This window comes from Phasianus colchicus, chromosome 7 (assembly GCF_987193195.1).
Source record: "Phasianus colchicus chromosome 7, bPhaCol1.hap1.1, whole genome shotgun sequence".
Lineage (NCBI taxonomy): Eukaryota > Metazoa > Chordata > Aves > Galliformes > Phasianidae > Phasianus > Phasianus colchicus.
In genome coordinates, this window is record NC_143442.1 from 27097775 (window position 1) to 27118525 (window position 20751).

Consider the following 20751-nt stretch of genomic DNA (forward strand, 5'->3'; position numbering starts at 1 on the left):
GCTTAGAAGTTGCAGTAGCAAACATAACATGAGGGGTTTGGGTTTTTTTTTTTTTTTTTAAAACAAACACCAGGACAGTGACAATGACATGAGTCTATCTTGTTTTTCCTTCTGGAATATGTTCAGTTAGCTAAGATTTTGTAACTCAGCACCAGCGATTACTTAAACAGTATGACTTCTTGAATTTTTATTTTGGATGAGCATTTGACCTTTTTGTTACAGCACTATCTTAATATGTAGGTATTTAGCACATTTGAGAATATGCAGGTTTTGTTTGTTCTGCATGCACTCAAGCTCTCATGAGTTTCTGTGTGGAAAACCCCAGCAGGCAACTGATTATACTGGTATTTAAGTCATCTTCAGAAAAGAATGGTAAAAATGAATATGAGGTATTTGTAATATTTAAGAACTTAGAACGTGTTTTTTAATCTTTCTTTGCAGTCATTTCAATTATTTTTAGCCTTAAGTTCCATGACTGGCAAAAGTGAAGTGTATTTCCAGTGGGTTTTCACTTGAATCTATGTTTTCCTTTTTGCAAGATATGGCTATGTAAAAGGTTTGGTGAGAACCCAACTGCAGTATGTTCCAGTTTGTATAGTACCCCACAACTTACCCTCCTAATGCCTCTTTTTTTTTTTTCCTGGTGTTTAGGACTCCAGGTGAGTGCAGTCATGTCAGGAAACGATTTGTAAAACTGTTACTTAGAGAAACAGGTGTAAAGAAAATGTCTTTATTTGAAAGCTCTGTCTTCTAGAGGCTCATTTTTATTTTTGTTTTTCTTAGACAAGCTTTATACAGTCTTCAATGTTTTTGATGATGACTCTACCTGCTGGACCTATCATGAAGGCACCTTGTCCATGAAAGTTACAAGAAAGGGACCAGTTATCAGTACACTGGAAGCAGACTGGCTAGAACTAACCACATTTTATTACAAACAAGGATTATCTTTAATTGATTCTTTTGTACACTGGGAAATTTCTAAAGGTGAGTACTATCCCAGAGTACCTTTAAGCTTTTACTTATTCATGTGGATCTAATTACTGTGCAAAAAGTAGATCTTGTTTTGCATGTTGGTGAAAGGCAATATCTAAACATGTTTGGATGGTCTCAGTAAGTTAGTAGAGTCTGATGCCTAAAAAGGAAATGGTTTTGAGCAGTTATAACTCTGAATAACAGCAATTGAAATTCACAATTTTCAAAACATAGTAAATGAAATAAATCTCTGTCACTAGTTCTTTTCCTTTTATGGGATAATGGGAAAAAATCATAAGACATGTTTCACTCCTGTTCATGTTCTGCTGCTTCTTGCTTGAAACATTTCTAATGAGATAAAGAAATTTCAGTTCTCATTGTGCTTATTGTACCATTAATCCTTAAGACAAACTAAGGCTTCCAATAATTTCTCTTTTCTTTAGCATTCTGCTAGGTTTAAAATTCTTAGCAAAACCCTGAATTGTGTTAATTTGACTGTTTATCCTGAAGTTTCAGATCCAGCATCTTTTCTTAGATTGTTCTGGTCAAAACTGGACAAATACACAGAGTAGAGAAATCTGTTTGCTCTTGCTCTCAACTGTAGGGAGATCCTCCAGCATCTTTTCACGTAGCTGGGAGGGGGAGACACTGGATGCTCCCTCCTTGTGAGATGTACAAGCTCAATACTCAGAAATGGTTACAAATAAAAAGCTTCAGGCTGCAGGACTTTCCCTCTCATTTTTGTATTCCTTGTTCATTCTGCCCGAGTTTGATCTCGGTTGTTCTCCTGGCTATTTCGCAGTTCCTGAATGTGATTAAGAGAACTGAATTTGTCTTGAAGTTGGGAGTTGCAAGAGTTGTAGAAACCATATGTAGTTAGCATTATACACTTACTTGAAATTATTACTAAGAAAGTGGCAATACTGTAGTTCTTGGTGAACAGTCCAAGAGAGTCTGACACAGCTGATCGTTTCAGAACTCATTGTATATTGTAATAAATGTTGTTCAATTTTAAAAAAGTATGAGATCTTTAGGTTATATATAATGTGTTCTTCATAAATCAAATGATGAGAGAATGAGAGCTTTAAATTTTTTTTTCTCAATAACTTACCTTTGACTGCTACTTACATTTCTGGTAGCTCAGCAACAAAGTCAATTCAGTACTTGTCAGAATCTATGAAGGAACAAGTGCATCAGCATCATTATATTTCCATCCAATTGAATTTGTCACCTATTCCCTCTCAAATCGCAAATTTTGTGCACATAAAGAGTGTAATGGCACAGTTTATATTGGCAATCTCTTCGGTCTCTTAGATTTTAATTCCCATCTATTGAAGTCAATAGAAATGCCAAGATGACTTTGAGGGTGGAGAGGTGAGAAATCGTACTGGTAGTTTTCAATACAGTTTTTTTTAGAGCTGCAAAATAACTCTCTGGAGATAAGTTACAATTCACCATGGGATATTTTCAGCAGCTGTTGAAATTAATCTTTGCAGCTGTTCTCCAAAAACAGTTTTTGCAATCTTCCCATTCCCCTGTTGCTGTCTGCTCTTTTCTATGTGAGTAACTCTCCCAACTTTAATACCCAGGTTATGACTTGCTTGGGGATTCGTGCTGCCTCTTGCAGCAGTTGGTGCTCCTGCTCCAGGCCCACTGGACGGGTTTAGATTTCAGTTGGACACATAGGTGTGACGCTTTTGAATTAAACTGAATGTATCTGAGGGCACAGCCCACCATGTGAATCACGTTCTGCAGCTGACAAGTATCTGTGACCACAGTAAAGAATTATTTCAGCTGCTGAGGTTGCAATACATCTAGTTGTCTTCACTTCCATTTTTTTAGTTTGCTTTTAGATTGTGAGGTACCCTAAGCAGCAGTTTTTCTTCCACGTTGCTGTAGTGAATTGAGCAAGATATTAGCTATTGTTTTAATAAAAATGAAGACAGTAGATGCAAATAGAACTGCCACAGAAATGCTCCTCTCAAAACTCAATTCCTAATTTAAGACAGGTGGATGTTTGAGAGAACCAAATCACTGATAACTCTTAACTGTCTTCTGTTGTCAAAAGAGAACCCAGTCACAAAAGTAATCTGAGTATCATAGAATCAGAGAATCATAGAATGGATCAGGTTGGAAGAGACTTTAAAGATCATTGAGTGCAACCATGACCTAACCGTACTCCCCTAACTCTAACAACCCACCATTCAATCACGTCCCTGAGCACCACATCCAGACTTTTTTAAACACATTCAGTGACAGCCAGGGACACATCCCCAGTTAGCCAGGACTGCTGATGGATGATGAAGGATGACTCCCTCAGCACCCCAGGGTGCAATCCATCCAGCCCAATGGACCTGTGAGTACGTCCTGTTTTACCAGCCATTTGGTTTACTTCCATTCTTCCTTGCGGAGTCTCTTAACCATAGAAGTGTGTAAGACACGCAGCACATTTTTTTAACGATATCGATAAGTATAACCTGAAGGACGTGATACGCTTTGAATTAGCACTTTGTCTTAAAAGCCACTGAATGATGGTACCTTCTGTAAGGTTCAGTTATGTTTGAACAGCAACAAAAGTAAAATTCTAGCATGTTACTGATTGACCATTTTAAGTATCTGCCTGAGTACTGAGAAATTCCTGAACTAAAGAGATGGAGTATTTTTGAACTAGCAGGAGCTGTGCCGGCATTCATATGATTGTGCCCAAAGTTATACATCACTGTTAGGGAAGAGCCAAAATGTGAACTAATATTTGATGCGCAGCTTTAGTTGGGGGCAATTGTACTGTTAGACTTTCACAAGTAAGTCAAGGAGGTGGGCTCTCAAACTTCCTTCCCATCGGGAATCTTCCTACAACTCATTCTGTTTCAGGCTTTTCCTGTGCCCATTCATGTATTAAAGTAACTGCAGCTATGCTTTACACTTCATGCTTCGTTTGTCTTTACAGCCTCTCTCACCACACCAAAAGCCACATTTATTGTCAGACATACAGTATTGAAATTGAATGAAGAGGTTTTGTGCCTGTCTGCTGCGGGGGATATGTTGAATATGGGAAACTTCAATTTTGACTTGCTTTTGAGAAAATGTAACAGTTGATAGCTCAATTTGTATAGGAAAAGGAGTTCTGAATAACAAGTTGGCTGACCTGCTTCATGAAGTTGTAACTAGACGCAGAAAGAAATGTCAGTTATGTTATATAGGAGTTATATAATTTGAGTTCCTAGTTCACTTGAAAGGATTTTTCAGTGAAAAAATAAGCCCATGTGTACATCGCAGTGAGATTCTGACCTAGAAATCTGTATTTCAGCTTAAATTTGTTCTTATGTTCACAGGCGACCATTTGCCCAGATCTTTAGAAGGATTATTTATCTATGAAGAAGAAGGTTCTGGGGTTCCAGGTTCTAGCAGGAAAGGAAATGATGCAATTGTTGTTGAACAATGGACAGTCATTGAGGTAAATTGGTGATTATTTGCCAGTACAATTTCCTGCTTACAATTTATTCATATCCTTAGAATTACTGTACCAGTATTTGATGAACATTACAGGCTGCTTTCTTTAAGCCACCTGGATAAATTAAAACTAGCTTTGAGTCATAGAAATGAAGTCAGACTTCTGCCCATCATTGGTCAGTGTTCTGATGTTCTGGTTTGATACTCATAAATGTTCACACCAGCAAATACAACTAAATAAAATTAATTATTTTATATCTATTTTGGTATGAAATATGTATATTTAATTTTAGCAAGTGTAGGTTCACAGACAACGTGCTGAGGTATTCTTAAAGAGGAAGAAAATAGCAAAACCTGGAAGTGAGATTAAAAAAAAAGATAGTAAATGAATTAAATAGGCCTTTCAGTTGTAGGGCTTCTCTTAGTAATTTTACTTTTAAATATGGAAAGACGTAATTTTTTTTCTAGTGAAGTTGCATGTGCTGATGTAGAGTGGCAAAATAATAAAATGTTAAAATAATATGCTTGTTATGAATTAGTAGCATTTAAAGTAATGACTGGAAGGTTGCTAAGGGCTTGCTTTTGAGATAGGCAATAATAAATACATTTACTTACCTGAAAAGAGATGGTACAAGACTAATACTTACAAAAGTAGATTTATTTCTAGGGAGGTGCTTGTTACTCAGATCTGAAATAAAAAACAAAATGTATCAGTTGTGAAAACTTTTCTGCTATTTAAAAAGTTTTGCCTTAGGGGTTAATTCAGCCACATGACAAATGTAACAAAGGTGTGCTTTGAGTGTCTTGTTGAATCAGGACTCAAGTCTATAGTTCATATTCTCCTCTTTGTTTCCCTAATCTTCTCCTGTCTTAAACTTTTCAAATTGCTTTGTTTGAAATGTGAAAAATCTTTTCATACCAACCACAACAAATTATGACATTAGAATTAAGAAATAAGAGTATTTGTGATTTGTTATGTATGGAAAGAAAACTGTGCAGTGTGTCTTTACTAATTTCTGTAATTATTAATGTAGGGGTGTGAAGTGAAAACAGATTATGGACCTTTACTGAACACGTTGGCTGAGTTTGGATGGCTCCTGACCTGCGTGCTGCCTACACCTATTGTACGACATGACAGGTATGCAGCATCTTGGTGTATATTCAGAGTTACACAGCTTAGAGGATTAGCAAGCGATTACTTTGTGTACTGAAATATGAAAGCAAGAAATAAGCTAGCAATGTTAACTGCATGTAAAACTTGATAATTGTTTAGCATTATGGTGGAATTTCTTTTACTACCCTGTGCCAGGACTACCTGCTTCAGTAAGTTTCAAACTTAGACCAAGAATCCAAATTGTAAAATCCATTGTTTATATGTAAGCATAAAGTATTTTATTTTGTAACCTTTTCTCACACTCTCAGCCCTCATTGATGGGGTTACTCTTACGCTTCATGTTTAAGCAAGTGTCAGAACGTCTCACTAACTTGTGGCCTTGGTCAGTGGCTATTTTAGACTATGTAAGAAATGATTTTGTCACAAGACAGTCATGCACTATATGACAAACTAGGGAGGAGAATGTGCTAGTCCAGCAAGTTATTGACCTGTTTCTCATCTTTAACACAGACGTTGTTTCAGTTTACACAGAGTACCAAAGTACTGGATTTCGATTCTCTTATTCCGTTGCTATAATGTTATTTCAGATTTCTTCAGGGACACAAACATTTATACGTATAGGAAGAGCTAAATAGTAGACATAGGTCCTCTGTATTGTTCCAGATTTTTTTCCTTTTTAAAGGAAAATGTACTGTTCTTTGATTCATAATACCAAGCTAAAAAATGGCAAGCACATCGCTGAGCTAAGCTTACGTGGTTGGTTGGGGTTTTTTGGAGATTAAGAATGCCAAAGTTCAGGGGGGAAAAAAAAAAAGTAAATGTACTGAGACATAGCTTGGGACTCATTAAAAGCAGTGGAAGGACTGAGTAACTTTAGTAATCTTTGGAACCAGACCTTACTGTATTAAATCAAGACAGCATAAAAAGGATGTGAAAGGAAGATTCAAAGTGAGCTGCTCCAAGAACATGGAATTTTGCTGAAGTGACATAATTAAATAAACTCACCCATGTGAGAAGGAGGTATTTCTGATCAGGAAAGCACCTCTTTTGTTTCTATGTTTGCTTTTTTAAATTTATTTTGTGTATTTGTTTTGTTGGGATATTTTAATAGTTTTAACCAACTGGATACAAGCAAAGACAGAAGAAATTCAGGTAATAAATCTGGTGCATTCCCCTATTAAGGGCTGCTGTATGTTTTTATTCTCTTCATAAACACAGGAAGTTCTTAACTTATTTTGCAAAGCTCCCATTCCGGAGTGAAGTTGTTTTCAAAACATGAAACAAAATTGTATCTTTTAATTCATTTTTTAAGACTAATCTAAGTGTGTTAGCTTTGAACATATGCCTTAAGAGATGCAAACTGCTGAGCCTGGCTTTCATAAGCAGCTGAGACTTTTAGTCTTGAGAAGCAAACCTTCAGGATCCAGGTGAACTTTTTGAGAAGTCTTGAATGGACAGCAGGATAGAAAGGTTGTAAGTCACAAGATGTGAGAGGTTTATGTTCTCTTTTATGGCACAAGCAGTGTAACTGTGCATATCCCCCAAGGGCTCGTAGGGCGAGGGGGAGGTCTGTCCTCAGCAGCCATGTTGTAGAGCAGAATGATGCTATTTTGTACCTGGTAGTTTGCAGAGTGATCTGGCCTGAATGGTTGTAGTATATCTAATATACAACTATCTCCCTCCCTCCTCCCCCCCCACCCCCCAAAAAAAAACCACCCTAAAAGCTCATTAATAAGAATTCCTAATTGGGAATGAAGAATGCTTAAACTCCAAAAAAGAATGTGTTATCCTGCCAGTCTGCATATTGATTGATAAATGCTATTTTTAGGCCTTGATGTTGGAATTTAAAGAAGAGAAGGAAATTCCTAGATGATTACTATGTGTCTGATATGAAAGATGCCATTACTGTGTTGGTAGATTATCTAGGAATGTCAGTTAAATGCTGAATAAAGAAGGGTACTTACTGCTGCCAAACAGCTGTTCTTTTCCCATACTGAGAACTCTGACCTCACATCTCAGGCTGAATATGAGCAGGGAGGGTCCAGAGCCATTGAACAAACAGAATGAACAACGCGTTGAGATGATTTGACAAATTAATGTTTTCACATTTATTTAAAAACTGAAAATTGTACAAAATATATAATGAAAATTCTGTTCAAGAATAAAAGATGTAGGTAAGGAGAGCAGCCTGCTCCCTGCTTGTATTTGCCTACGTGTTTTAGTGTATTCTGTCTCACTCTACTCATAAATATAGCAAGACTTTGGTAATTGCAGATTTCTCTGGTCTGCTCCTTACATTAAGCCTGCTGCTTGTCCGTAGACAGAAGGTATGACCACAGGCTGAGTTTGTTTATTGTAACAGGTGTATTCTGCACAGGGTGTTTCTCTTGGGTTTTTTGGTGTTTTATTTTTTCTTCTGGTTAGGAAAGGGTTGAAAAGTGCCAGGCTATAAAGCTTCTTCCTGTGTGGTTCTGTTGTCTGTCATCCTGAAAGCTGTTCTTCTCCATAAAATAATGTCCTGTTGTGTGGGGTGTCCTGCCACATGCTAACTGAATGTCATGCATCACGGTCCCGTTTCAGGCATGGGCAGCAGTCTGTAGGCCTATTTTGTCCTTCAGTTCCCACTCGGGCTGAATCATGCTGGATACAGGAAATATTTCCGTAAGAAGTGTGATCTTTGTTGTTACAAATAGAGCAATAGTAGATAGCATGCAGAGTTGTCTTCTGTGCCACACTGTTTGAAAACTAAGGACGGTTTTGGAGTATGGGTTTTTTTGTTGCAGTTAGCAGGCTAGAATACCCATAGAAGTTCCTTGCCTTCTGTCAGGGATTCTGTTTTTTCCAGGCATACAAGAACATAGAGCATAAAAACGGGTGTGCCAATGATGCAATGCTTGTATCTATTGATATCTTTGATACTTTAACCAACAAATCAGACCAAGGAAGAATGGAAGAGACTTAAGGAGACTTCTACATTTATTTACAGCTGTTACTTGTAGTTAAATGCTTTCAAGACAAGCATTTGACCATAATCATTCCAAGTTCAGAAGCTGTATGGCACGACTAAAATGAATAGTCCTTTTAGATGTTAAGTCTAGCGACTGGGGAAAAAAACATGTCAGAAGAGATGTTGTTGGTATTTTAGTGCTACTCCAGTTTAAAAAAAAAAAAAAGATACTGTGATTTTTTAGAACCTCGTGCATGATTATGATCTAAATCAAGATTTTATTAAAATATATATTTTTAATATTAATATCTGATGGAACAGTTGTGGTTCAGGTCAGCCAGGAGCCTTATTGTCCCACTGCTATCTGCCTCATAACTGGGAGTCCAAATGCAATGCAATTCCAAAAGAGGGTGAAAATTTCTCTTAGGAAATGCAAATAAACTGAATTGGTTTAAAAGAATTTATCTTGCCCCTTTTCTTCATTTTTCAAGGTATGCTGTCCAGTCTTAATTGATCCTTATATAAAAGGTTTCTGCACAGAAGTAAAAACAGATGTAAAAATCACGGCTGTTTGTGGTCCTGTCTGGATTCAAGTAGGATGATTGTTCTTAGGGATTATTTGAAATATGTGTAGATGAAGAGGATGGAGTTGCTGCCCAAACAGCATAAGCAGACAAGCAAAACGGTGGTGTTCTAACAAAAGAGTCTCTGTTGCTCTTCATCCCTTGTAAAAGAAGGGACAGGAAAAAGGCTTCAGCAGCCTTACTTAGCAGTGACCTTTATTTCCCCTCACTGATTACTGTAGTCCCTGAAAACGGGCAACACAAACTGTCTGCTAGCATAGAAAAGCAAGCAGGCAAATACAGTGCAGAAACACTGACTTGGTTGTTAGTTTGTCATCACGAGCAACTTAATCTAAGTTTTCAAAATGTCCTAATTTAGGAAGCAAAGTGGGAAGGAGAAAGTGTGAGGGAAGCTGTGCAGTAGCTTGCTCTAAGCATTTTTTCCTCATTTAAATTCTGTGGAAACCCCACTGTCATCGAGTTCTTTGTGAATGAAGCTCATAGCTACTTTGTCGTGTGCAGCATTTTAATCAGGTCAGACTTAGGCATTTGCTAATTTACTCATTGTCTACTCACCATCATGTCCTTCCTCTGTTCTAGGAGAACTTGTACAAGCTGAAGGAAGCTTCACATTTGTTTCTTTTTGTTTTCTCTAAAGGAATGCAGACACAGTTGTGAAGTAAGGCTTAGGCATCTCCCCATAGTAGGGACTCTGCACAACCTTCTCTCTTAAGAGAGATTTCCCATCTGATTACTATTGAAATAGGCACAACCAGGCCGGGGAAGGTAACTGGCAAAGTGGAGTAAGTTTGCAGGATTACTGATTTTCTTGTTACAGTGTGGAACTGTAACACATTCATTTTCTTTCAGTGAATGGAAATAGTGAAGTAGGGAATGTCAGAAGAGAAAACATGTTAAGCTGAAGAAACAAATGAGCTCATTGCCCCATTTCCCTGTTTACACCATAGGCTGTAGTTTATGATAGTTCTCTTTTTTTCATCCAAGGAAGATATGCAAAGATCTACTATGGCCTGAGCTCAGCTGCGTTGAGAAGATTGTGAGGGGCCAAACACCATTGCAGAGTCACCATCATTCACTATTGATCAACTCAGCACAGCTGGGAATACTGCTGTTTTGTTTATTTTCTCAGAGCTTACTTTGAGGGCCTCTGCTAGGGTAGGCTCTTAATAAATTCTTTCTGATCCCATTGCAACTGTTTTAATCCCCAGTTGTTCTTGGAGCGGGTCCTTAGCATGAAGTATAAATTCATGTTACCATTCTAGCACTGGCATAAAACACAAATCAGTTACTTCAGCCTTCTGTACGTTGTTGTTAAGATTGTGACTTACATGGTTGAACTTCAGTGTGAGTATTATTTTAGTAGTCCTTTCCAGTTTATTTATATTATAATATATATATAAAAAATAAATATTTTCTAATACAGTTTTATTATTGAGAGAAGAATGGGCAGAATCACAGCTTCCTGAAATGGGCTGTGTATGTAGGAATCACTGTAAGTCTGTTTTAAGTAGTTTCTTTACCTTAGTTGCATATCTGTCGTCATTTCCTTTATGTACATTAAGAGCTCATTGACTACTGCCCAGAAATAGAGTTGAGAAGAATTTATTAAAACACAGTATCAGAGCTCTGGTCTTGCTATTCTTGCACTTATCTAATTCTCCAGTCTTACTCTGCAAGACACGTGATCAATTTGCTGGCCTGTGTTTCTGATGGAAAGGTGGTGAAAACGTATGCCTTACATTTTCAAGAGGATGTAAAGGAGGGTTGTACTATTACCAATAGTAAAATAATGTGTTGGTTTTGAGATATCAACATGAGTTGGTTTTGAGGAGCCATATGTCTTTTTGAGAAAAATAAACAGTGTTGCTTTAAATCACTTCTGCAACTGCATCAATATTTGTAAAAGTTCAAGGACTAAAAACTGAATTCCTCTTTTTTCCTCCATTTGTCATCTTTATTCTCTTGTGTATCCTATGCCATTCTCTATCCCATGCACAAAAGTTTGCATCATTGATCTCATTGAGGATGTATAGGTTAAAACTGAGCTGAGACCTTTTAATCTTAGGTGATGAAATGGCAAGCTTATCTCACTGTCCAAGTTAGATGTCACCTTAGAACTAGAAAGCACCTTTTAGTTAGCAACAAGGAGTCTTACTTCACAAATTTCATATCACAGAGGTCTTGAGATATTTGGAGCTGTGGATCTATCAAGATTGAGGCTACTTGTGCTGACAAGTAGTTGCATGTTGTACGTCTGCCAGCGAAGACAGATGAAAAGACTTTGAGATTTAATTTCAGATGCTGTAAATGTGTGGACTTAAGCTTTCAAGTGCAGTTCTGTTAATACAGAACAAATAACCCCTTACTTTATACTTTGTTTTCGTGTGCAGTATGTGAACCCAGCTATGTGCTTCTGTTTTTTCAGTACAATTACAGACCTATTTAAGAATTAGTACAGCAGTAGATGCTTGGCAGTCTGTGCTTTTCTGACTCATGCAGCAGTTCGCAGTTGACTCTGAAAAGTGTGAGTGTATTACAGTGAATGTTATTGTCTTTAAATGTTCAAACTATTTTCTTTACATTTTAGTGAAGGAAATCTGGCCACGAAGCAAGTTGTTTTCCTTCAGAGACCTGTTGTATGGAATTCTGCTGTTCAGACACCAGAAGTGAGTAATGGGTTGATAGCATCAATATTAAAATAATAAGTAAATAAATGAGTTCACACAGTAGCTATATACAGTAAGAAATAACTGCTTTTTTGGGGGGGTGAGGCTGGCTGTGCTGCAAGGTTTCTGTGGAAGTCTTAGGGAATTCCTAAGTGAGCTGCCTCAAATCCTGCCTCTGTTGCCCATGAAAAAGATGATGCTTTATTTTGACCTCCAAAGCATCTAGTTTCACACCAGTAGAAGAACACGAGTTCCAAGCTGCACTATGGATTCTGCAGTCTGGAGGTCAACAGAGTGAAGGAGCGTTAGCCATTGCTGCATGAAAATGTGTGTCAGAAATACAGGACTTACAAAGCCTGTGGCTGTACCACTGCACCCCCTTGTCCCTTTTGAATGAGGCTGCTGTAACAGTGGCTGTATTTTGAGGATTAAACAACTGATAAACATCACATCCCACTCAGAGCCAAGATCACAATAGCTGTGGCACCTGTTGTGTTCTGCAGTAGGAAGGGCCAGGGAAGGATAAACTGGTGGGTTCTTCTTTGCCAAGTCTTTATGCATCCCATGGTGTATTTTCCTTTTTGTTTGTTTTTCTATGGCTGTTCTGTCTTTAGCTAATCAACTTTCTTCTCCCGTAACAGTCTTTCAAGAAGCTATGAGAGCTTTGTGTATTTCAACTTAGGTCAACACTGGAATAGAAACTTTACAAATTTTGTCTTTCATGATTTTAGACTTTGAAGGAGTGATACCTACTCTCTTCTTTCCCCATCTGTATAAATAGTTCCATAAGTTTCTAAATATCTGAAATACTTATTTGATCTTTTCACTTTCTATCCAGACTGCTACCATCATCTGTGTTTTCCTCTGATTACTGTTTCTAAAATACATTCTTTCTTTTTTGTTCTCCAGATGTCTTCTTATCTCCAGTCTAACTTCCTTTTCCCTATGTCCCATGGTAGTTTATTCTTCCAGTTCTGGAAGAATGGCTTTCAACTTGCACAATTAAAATCCTGCTTTACTTTTCATCTCCATCACCATCTTAATTGCTAGCTGGTTCTTGTATGCTGTCTGTAATTTGTTTTCCTGATCGACAACATTTGAGCTAGTTTTCTCATCTCTGTTCTGTGCTGTCTCCCTTGCCAGTGCCCTCTTCTAAATTCTGCCAGTTCCTCTTGTAATTTTCCTTCAGTTTCTCCCCGTGTGCCACACATTGTTACAGCTTATGACCCTGGCTTTCTTGCTTTTGTAGTCTGCTTTTTCTGGAACATAATTTTGTTGGTATCAGTATTATAAAGGCATAAAGCCATGGTGGTTTATGATCAAATAAAGTAGATTTCCTCATATTTTCCAGCTTTTTCTTACTAAGTATGTGGTCTCCTGGTGCGAATATTCTTTCCTTGGTAGCTGTAAGACATGCTGTTTCTAACTGCAGCCAGCTTGTAAAAGGCAGCCTAGCATTATGTTTGCTGTGTAAATGCTGTTGCCTGATTGCGAGATGTTCAGAAGTTGTTGGACCTTCGTGTTCTTTATTTATACAGACAGAATGGTAAGTGTGTTTTTGGTCACAGTTTTACTGTAATGGAAAACCTTTGACGTAAACATTAAAATATTGGAAATAAACAAGAAATAGATGATTTTGTAGCCATTTACACAGGCATTATAGTGTTTAAAATCTGAGGAGATGTAGGCTCTAAATGTGCCTCTTAAGTACCAGTGAATATTTTACTTCCCTGGCAGGAAATCTCAGTCTGATGAGGTCATTTTAGCGTGGGATAAAGAGGTAGTTGAGGCTAGAGCTGAAATGCTTTGCAGAGTAGCAAAGTGGGCTGGGGCCATGGCAGGGCTTTGACCCACAGGCAGTACCAGCTCTTGGACCACTGTGATTCACCTTCTGGGGGCTGGCAGTACGTGATGCCGGTCGCTTTGTGTAATCGGGGTTGGCTTTGTTGCTGCTTTTGTAATTAGTAGACTGAAACTAAAGAACTTTGTTTCAGTGAAAATTGAGGGAAATCCGTGGTTATCTGGTCTTTTATTCCCACTGGGATCTCTTTCTGAGGAGACTCTATCTTATGTCCTCGTGCCTCAGATCTCTGCCTACTTGTATATTCATGGGCCTGTGCAGTATGCTCTGGCTTATGATTTATGTGGTGGTTCAAACACCTCCTGGATGTAGAAGGGCTGCATTGTCCTGATGGCTTCCTCATCACATACCATTTGCTCTTCTAAGAAACCAGATCAGAATCAGGAGGAGACCTGATGTTAAACCACACTCATGTTTGAGAGTTTTCTCTTTATTTCTTTCAGGCAGATTTTCCATCCTCTTACTGTGGCATCCAGGCAAAGTTTATTTCCTTCTGTTTCTCTTGGGGCAACAGCATTTCCCGTTGGTCTCATTTCTTGATGTCTCCTGCAACAGCTTCCCTTAAATACATTTCCTTTCGCCTCAAGGGCCATTGTTTTTACTCTTCCAGAAGGGTTTGGGAAAAACATTATAGATGTATAGGAGGAACAAAGAACTTGCCGGAGCGTGGCACAAACAGCTGTACTGGTTTTGTTTTGCGTTGGTCAGAGTCAGGCATGTAAAACAGCTGGTTTTATCACGGGGTAAGACTTGTAAATCAGTCTGGGTCTGCAAAGTATTGCATAGGAATTAAATATTGCTGAAATATATATATATTTTTACTATTTGCTTATGCTTCCTTGAATCTTGACTGTGCTGTATCTTTTGCATCTCTCTTGAAATTTATTTATATTGGCAAGAAAAGTATCTGTTGGGATTTTTCTCCAGAGGAGTTCATAATTTAAGCAGATGTTAAATGCTACCTTATTTAAAATGCAGTTTGCATTAATTCCAGACAGATCGGTGACTCGCTGCAAAGTGTTTGGCTTTTTTTTCTACATAAGCTGATGTTTAAACATTCTCCTGTATTTCAGAAGAAATCCTTGAAGCAAGTTACTGGGGAGGAAAAAGGCAAAGCTGCTAGCAGAAGTGTTGGATTAGACACTGCGACTTCCCACCCTGTAGAAACTGCACAACCCCCTGATGAGTTTCACCTGTCTCCTTCTAAACATTGTTGTATCAAAGAGGCCTCCTCCCAGTATGGGGGTTTCTCGGGGTTTGGTAGCAGCGATGGAGTATTAAGGGAGCTGGATGATGGACAATTTGACCAGGAAGATGGAGTCACTCAGGTCACATGTATGTGATCAAGTAAGTAACTGCATCAGATGGACATGTACATAGTTCACACAAATGTAAAACAGTGTACTACTTTAAATGCATTGGTGTAAGCTTATGTCTTTTTCCCAGACTGACTCATTTTGTATTATTGTCTGTTTCCTTGTTATGCTAATCCTACTGTAGCAATAATACTACTGCAAAATAATTCGGCTTCCTGTCTGTCTTCAGTAGAATAACTACCTAAATGGGTGCTCTGCTGCTTGTTGTTAATATTTTTAATAAACAGGGAAACAGAAGCTGCAAAAAAAAAAAAAAAAAAGAAATGACAGTTTGTGTTCTGTAAGAGAGAAAGGAATGTGGATGCTGAGCATTTTCCACAAGCTGGAGGACTGGTTATTGCCTGTTTTTTTTTTTTTTAATTATTATCTTTTAAGACTGTTGTAAATATGAGTGGGGAAAAAAAAAAAAAGAATTATCTGCATATTGTTATGTTTTTACTTTACTTTTCACTGTTTTTTACTTGCTCTGCCTGAACTCAAAAGCCTGGAGAAATGCAAGTCATATGCTAGAGGGTTGATTTAAGCTGCGTTCAGCCTAGTATGTACAGAAGATTTCTGAAGGCTGTAGGCAGACATTGGTTTCTGTAATACAATCTCACCTACACAGGATTTGCCAAGGTTCCATGTTCCAAGCTATCTTAGTATATAACTTTGCATATAAAAATGGCATGATATATCCATGACTTAGTATGAGTGGAAAGGCTGAACTTTGCCACTTAAGTCGGGTAACTTGCATTCTGTGAAGTAGTTTGATGGCTGTATATGAAACACTGACAGCCAGGTGCACAATGATGCTGATGATATGCATAGGGGAAGAAGTAGACAATATTAGATGAGAATATTAGATGATACAAAAACGCTGACAGATCATATATACATTTTAAAAATTCCTTGCTAACTATATATCACACCAGATAAACTATATCCAACTGCATCAAATACCGTAAATGCTGTTCAGGGGAAAGATGGAAGTTCCTGGGATTCCATCCTTACTGTGGGGATGAGCTCAGATGGGCCCTTGAAGGGAGAGGCGTGCGCAGAATTGTTTTGATGCTGCTGTCTCGAAATTGCATTTGGCAGTTCAGCTTCCTTCGAAGCTGGTCTGCCACTGCAGTTGGGAAAAAGTCAAAAGCCACAAGAAAAGAAATTCTGATTTGTTTTCTTTCCTCAGATCAGTATTGGCATTTTTACATAACATACTATAACTTAGTTACTGCCTGTACTGTCTGTGAGTTGATAGTAATGGCAATGTTGTTGGTTTGGAGCTATTTCCCAATTTCACTGTAGAAAAGAGCAACTCTAACAACTGTTTGTGAGAGACGTTTTCTTCTCCCTGTCCACAAATCCTAGAACTGGAGGCAGCCCATGAATTTCTCTTATTTTCCTGTTTCACACTGCTGACAAGTGCAGCTTCTTTCTCTCATTTGTGTTTCTTAGCCAAAATGGTGGCAGTCTGGCAAAGTAGTTCTGAATGTGACTGTTGTAAGAGCCAAATCCATGCCGCTGGAGTAGCAAGAGCACTGTGCACAGTGCGGGTTGCAGGAGGGCTGCAGAAGAACCTGGGGTAGCAGGCACAGTAAGAAATGCAGCCTTGTCGAGGTCTCTCCCTGCTTTCCCACTGGCATCTTGAGCTCACAGATGTGAGGCACAAACCTCGCATTCATCCCATCCAGGGACAACATACAGGGGATTTTCCTGCTAAAGGGAGAGTAGTGGCTGTGTGTCCCCACCCAGAGCTGTCGTCTAATGCAGCCTGCTGAGTTGTGGCCCTGGAAGAGCAGGCAGCTCCCCTATGGTGCTACACATGTATGTATGTACATATATATGAAAATCTGTCTCTGGCAGAATGCTAAATAATTTCAGCATATTAAAAATGGAACAGCTGTTGGTCTTCTGCAACTTGGAATATGATGCTGTACTCCTGAAAGTATTTTTCAGAAGTTATCCAAAAAAGCCCACAATACTCTCGCATGTGTGCCATTAATTTTAACTGCTGGTAGTTCTCCATACAAGTCAAACTTGTAAAAAGCAGCAAATTTTGGTCCAAAAACTGGCAACTCTCAGTAACCCACATCTAAAAGCTTTCAATATGTTTCAGAAAAAATTCCCCCTTAGAAAGGAGTACCACAGTAGTTAACGTTAGTGAATCTTAAAACTAAATTGCAACTATTTATGTTATAATATATGAAGCACTAACTTAAATGCAGTCACTATTTCCAAAATGCATTTATTGGATAAAAAGAATCATTTAACTTTTAATTGAGGTATTTTCTTCCCACCAGGTGGTGAGAATGCAGAAAACTCCAACTAGTATCCAGATGCTTTTTCTAAAAAAGTTTTTCCCGTATGATTTATGGGATATAAACACAGGAGATTCCATTTTTGCAACGAGAGCAAGTCTGGATGTCCACCAGTCTATTCTAGAATATTCCCATTTTTAGCAAGAGAAGCTTTTCTTAAACGGTGGCTCTGTTTCAGAGCTGTGAGTGTACTTCAGTCCTCGCTCTTGAGTCTCAATATGTTTTGACTGTGCTGCAAGCTTCTGTAAATTTACTGGTATGTAAATATGCTAAATTTCTTTCTCTGAACTCATTTAGCTATGGGTATTCAGTTAAGGACAGAATGGTTTATTTTTATATGGTTTATAATGCCATTTGTCTCACAGGGCACGAAGTTGCTCATGCTGCAAAAACATTCATCTAGATTGTCTTCTAGTTTTCCGCTGTCTTTCACCTCACAGGGCTACATTTAGGTTCTGTACTGGAAACAAACCAAATTCAATTCTTCACCTGGAAAAAAAAAAAGTTTCCTGCCAGATTGACAGGAGAGATATGTGTAAAGGCAGTGGCATGGAGAGAGCAGCAAAAGATTAAGTCCCTCGGCACATTTTTTTTTTAATACAAGAGCTCAAGGGAATAATGGAAATGGTAAGTAGTAAGGTTTGAAACAAGTATTTATTCAGCTGGCTGTGCAGCTCCTGCTGCAGGATGTTGTACATAAAGCTACATGGATCTAAAAGGTGACTGAAAAATTCCTGAAAGGAAAAAACACACTCAATTCTCTTTGAAAGTCGCTGAACCACAAACATGTGGTCTGATTAGTTCTTAGACTTGTTATTCTTTGTCTCTGGGATAGCTGGACTGAGTTAGACTGCTGTAGAAGGGTAGCAGAGAGTGGTTTCCTGCTGCAAGACCTTTCAAAAACAGAGGAAAGGGTTTGCTCGGTCCATAGGCTGCATGTGAATGATCTGACTTCATGCACTAGTTGAAGACCACAGAATTAACCCACCTGTCTTCCTAGGGCATGAATGTTGAAATATCTGAAAACGCTTCTAAAACAAAAGATGGCTTTCAGAACTTTTAATGACAAAAAGTTTTTCCATCTCATTTGAAGAAGTGAAAAGGAGAGGGTACATTTTCTGTACAGGGGATTCTAATTGAAGCTACGTGTTTTGTTATGCTCTTACACAAATGAGAGCATTAAGGTGTGCCTTACTAATGTTGTAAATTACTAGCACCTTTTTTTAATTCAAAGTTTGTAAAGCAGAAGAGCTGTGAGGGAGGGTAAGACTGTTGGTAAGTTTTCTTTAAATGCTCCTATTGTTCTTTACATATACATATGCACACTGCTCAGTCTTCATTTTACAAGAATGTATTTTATGTATTTCATTATCTTAGGCCTTTTTATTGAATCAAACTTAAAGTACGAATGCATTCTCCAACAAAAAAAAACCCACGAATTTATTCTCCAGTGTGGCTTCAGCTGTGTGTTTAGTAGAGTCCCTTACCTGCATGTGGCAGCACAAATGCCCTAGAATTATTAGAAAACTCGGAGATGGAAAGCCATTAATGCTCTTCCTAAAGCTCTGCAAAAGACTGTTTATAGTTCAAGTCTTAAATTGTTTGGATAGGAAATGCTTTTAAAAGTGTTTGCAAACCAGGAGAAATAGTCTGTTAAAAACAAAAATGCTGTGCCCTGCTCATATTTATCCCAACAATTTTTTTTTACATACCTCATCACCTGCAATAAACTGCTGCTTAACTTCTGTTTCTGGTCTATAAAACGCAGTGTTTTTTGTGTAATGTTAAATTCCTTTCTATATTTCTGAGAGGAAGCTTCTCACCATTAAAAGCACTTACCAAATCAGCTATCAATGTCTTAATTATGTTTGTCTCACAGTGGCATTAAATCCATTAGATTGGTGTAGACCTTCTTCAGTTATTGTTGCTGGTTCTTGTTTGTACATACAGCGAAGCTTGCTAGAATTTTAATCATCTATTGGAAGCTCATTAGCTTTCTTTCTACTTAGGATATTAGTCTGGAAGCTTAAAAAAAGAAAAGTTCAGGTTGCTGTTACGACAGTTCCCTAAGGGTTAAATCATGGATGAGGAGTGCTATTTCTGAGATTCAGATTTTTTCCAAGCCTGTTTTCTGTGAGAACTGAGATGAAAGGTATGAATTAGTGATGAAAATTCTTCAGGAAAGCATAACTTCGGACAGCTTTGCTTACAGAAACAGGTCTGCTGCTGTGTTTTTATCTGTTTAAGCAGAAACTTGAACAACATCTAAAACTTCAGCAGCGCAACCACTGTGGCTGACCTGATGCAACACACTGCACTGGGGAAAACCTGAGTGATGAAGAGAAGACATCTTGTGAGTTAGCCTCTGCTTGTGGGAGGCTGTTCCAGCAGTGATGTGCTACATGTAACGCCGTGCTTATTTGGGTATCTGAAAGGTCCTTTGTAAATCTCAGTGACTTTTAAACTGTAGAACCAGCATTTTCTGAATTGAGAGATGAATACATTTGAAGTCCAGCTTCTAGATGCTTATGAGTATTGTATTTATCTACTTTCGGAAGAAGAAATACAAGTTCAGCACCCCTCGTAGCAAAGATGGGAGAACACTGAACTTTGTCTTGGAAGCACTCGGTTGCCTGCGTTCTTGGACAACGTGAGAAATGAGAATCACTTACTAAAATGTAGTGGTATGGACAAAGTAACAGTTTAATTTTAATCGTTGGTTTGTTTACAATATATTTCAAAGACAGTCTTCCATTTCCCTGTTACGTAGAGTGTAAATGAAATCTGTTAATGTATTTAACTAGACAAACTGATGATTTCCTTAGGCGAAGTTAAGTTTCATGGTACCATTCAGGCACGTATGTGTACGCAGTACTCGTGTAAACAATAGCAAGGGAAAATACAAGCAGTGTTTCACTTAAGCCGTATATAAAAGAGAGCAAGTCAATTTACAGTGCAAATCTGAATGAGAATGAATAGGATTAAAACTTCCAGAGTTTTGTTCTGAAGTGAAACTCTTAAAGCGTAAGAGGACGAAAAGAGGTTTAAAACTTTAATGCAGTCCTGAGCACCACATCTGCTTCAATTGCGTAGAGGAAACGTAATCAGTAACACAAGTTACAAGGTTTTGCCTCTGTCAGTCACCGGGACCAATATAAGCATGCAGAGTGACTGTACAAAAGAACCACACCGTGAATGGTCCTACAGCAAACTGTACCAAAACTGAATACATTTTACCATCTCCAAAATACAGATGTCTCCCTGCCTCTAATACAAACTTAAGATACCTATTTGGTCTATACAAGGCAAGTTAGAATTAACTCTATAGGCAGTAACTAAAGCTACGTTCACTCATACAACATCTCATGCAGTAACCCTGCTGACAGTTAAATACAGCTATAAATGTGAGACAGAAGAGCTGCTGAAGAAAGCAGTTGCTGAAGTAGTTCATAAGCTTAGTCTCTTTATTATCTTATAATTA

At 38.1% G+C, this 20751-nt stretch overlaps 1 protein-coding gene across 7 annotated transcripts in view; it reads left to right on the forward strand.

Moving 5' to 3' along the window:
- Window positions 1–19916, forward strand: part of RFTN2 (raftlin family member 2) — a 32853-nt gene extending 12937 nt beyond the window's left edge. For 2 of the 7 annotated variants that reach the window (XM_090144276.1, XM_031601164.2), the window contains 5 exons: window positions 784–984; window positions 4305–4426; window positions 5457–5560; window positions 11655–11733; window positions 14668–15383. In XM_090144276.1, the coding sequence (XP_090000402.1) occupies window positions 784–984; window positions 4305–4426; window positions 5457–5560; window positions 11655–11733; window positions 14668–14937 (776 nt within the window). In that variant the 3' untranslated portion in view covers window positions 14938–15383. Of the gene's footprint in view, window positions 1–783; window positions 985–4304; window positions 4427–5456; window positions 5561–11654; window positions 11734–14667; window positions 15384–17252; window positions 19020–19520 lie in introns of those variants that run through there. The other 5 variants (XR_016468365.1, XR_016468367.1, XR_016468366.1 and 2 more) reach the window with 5 other exon arrangements.
- Window positions 19917–20751: the final 835 nt, after the last annotated feature.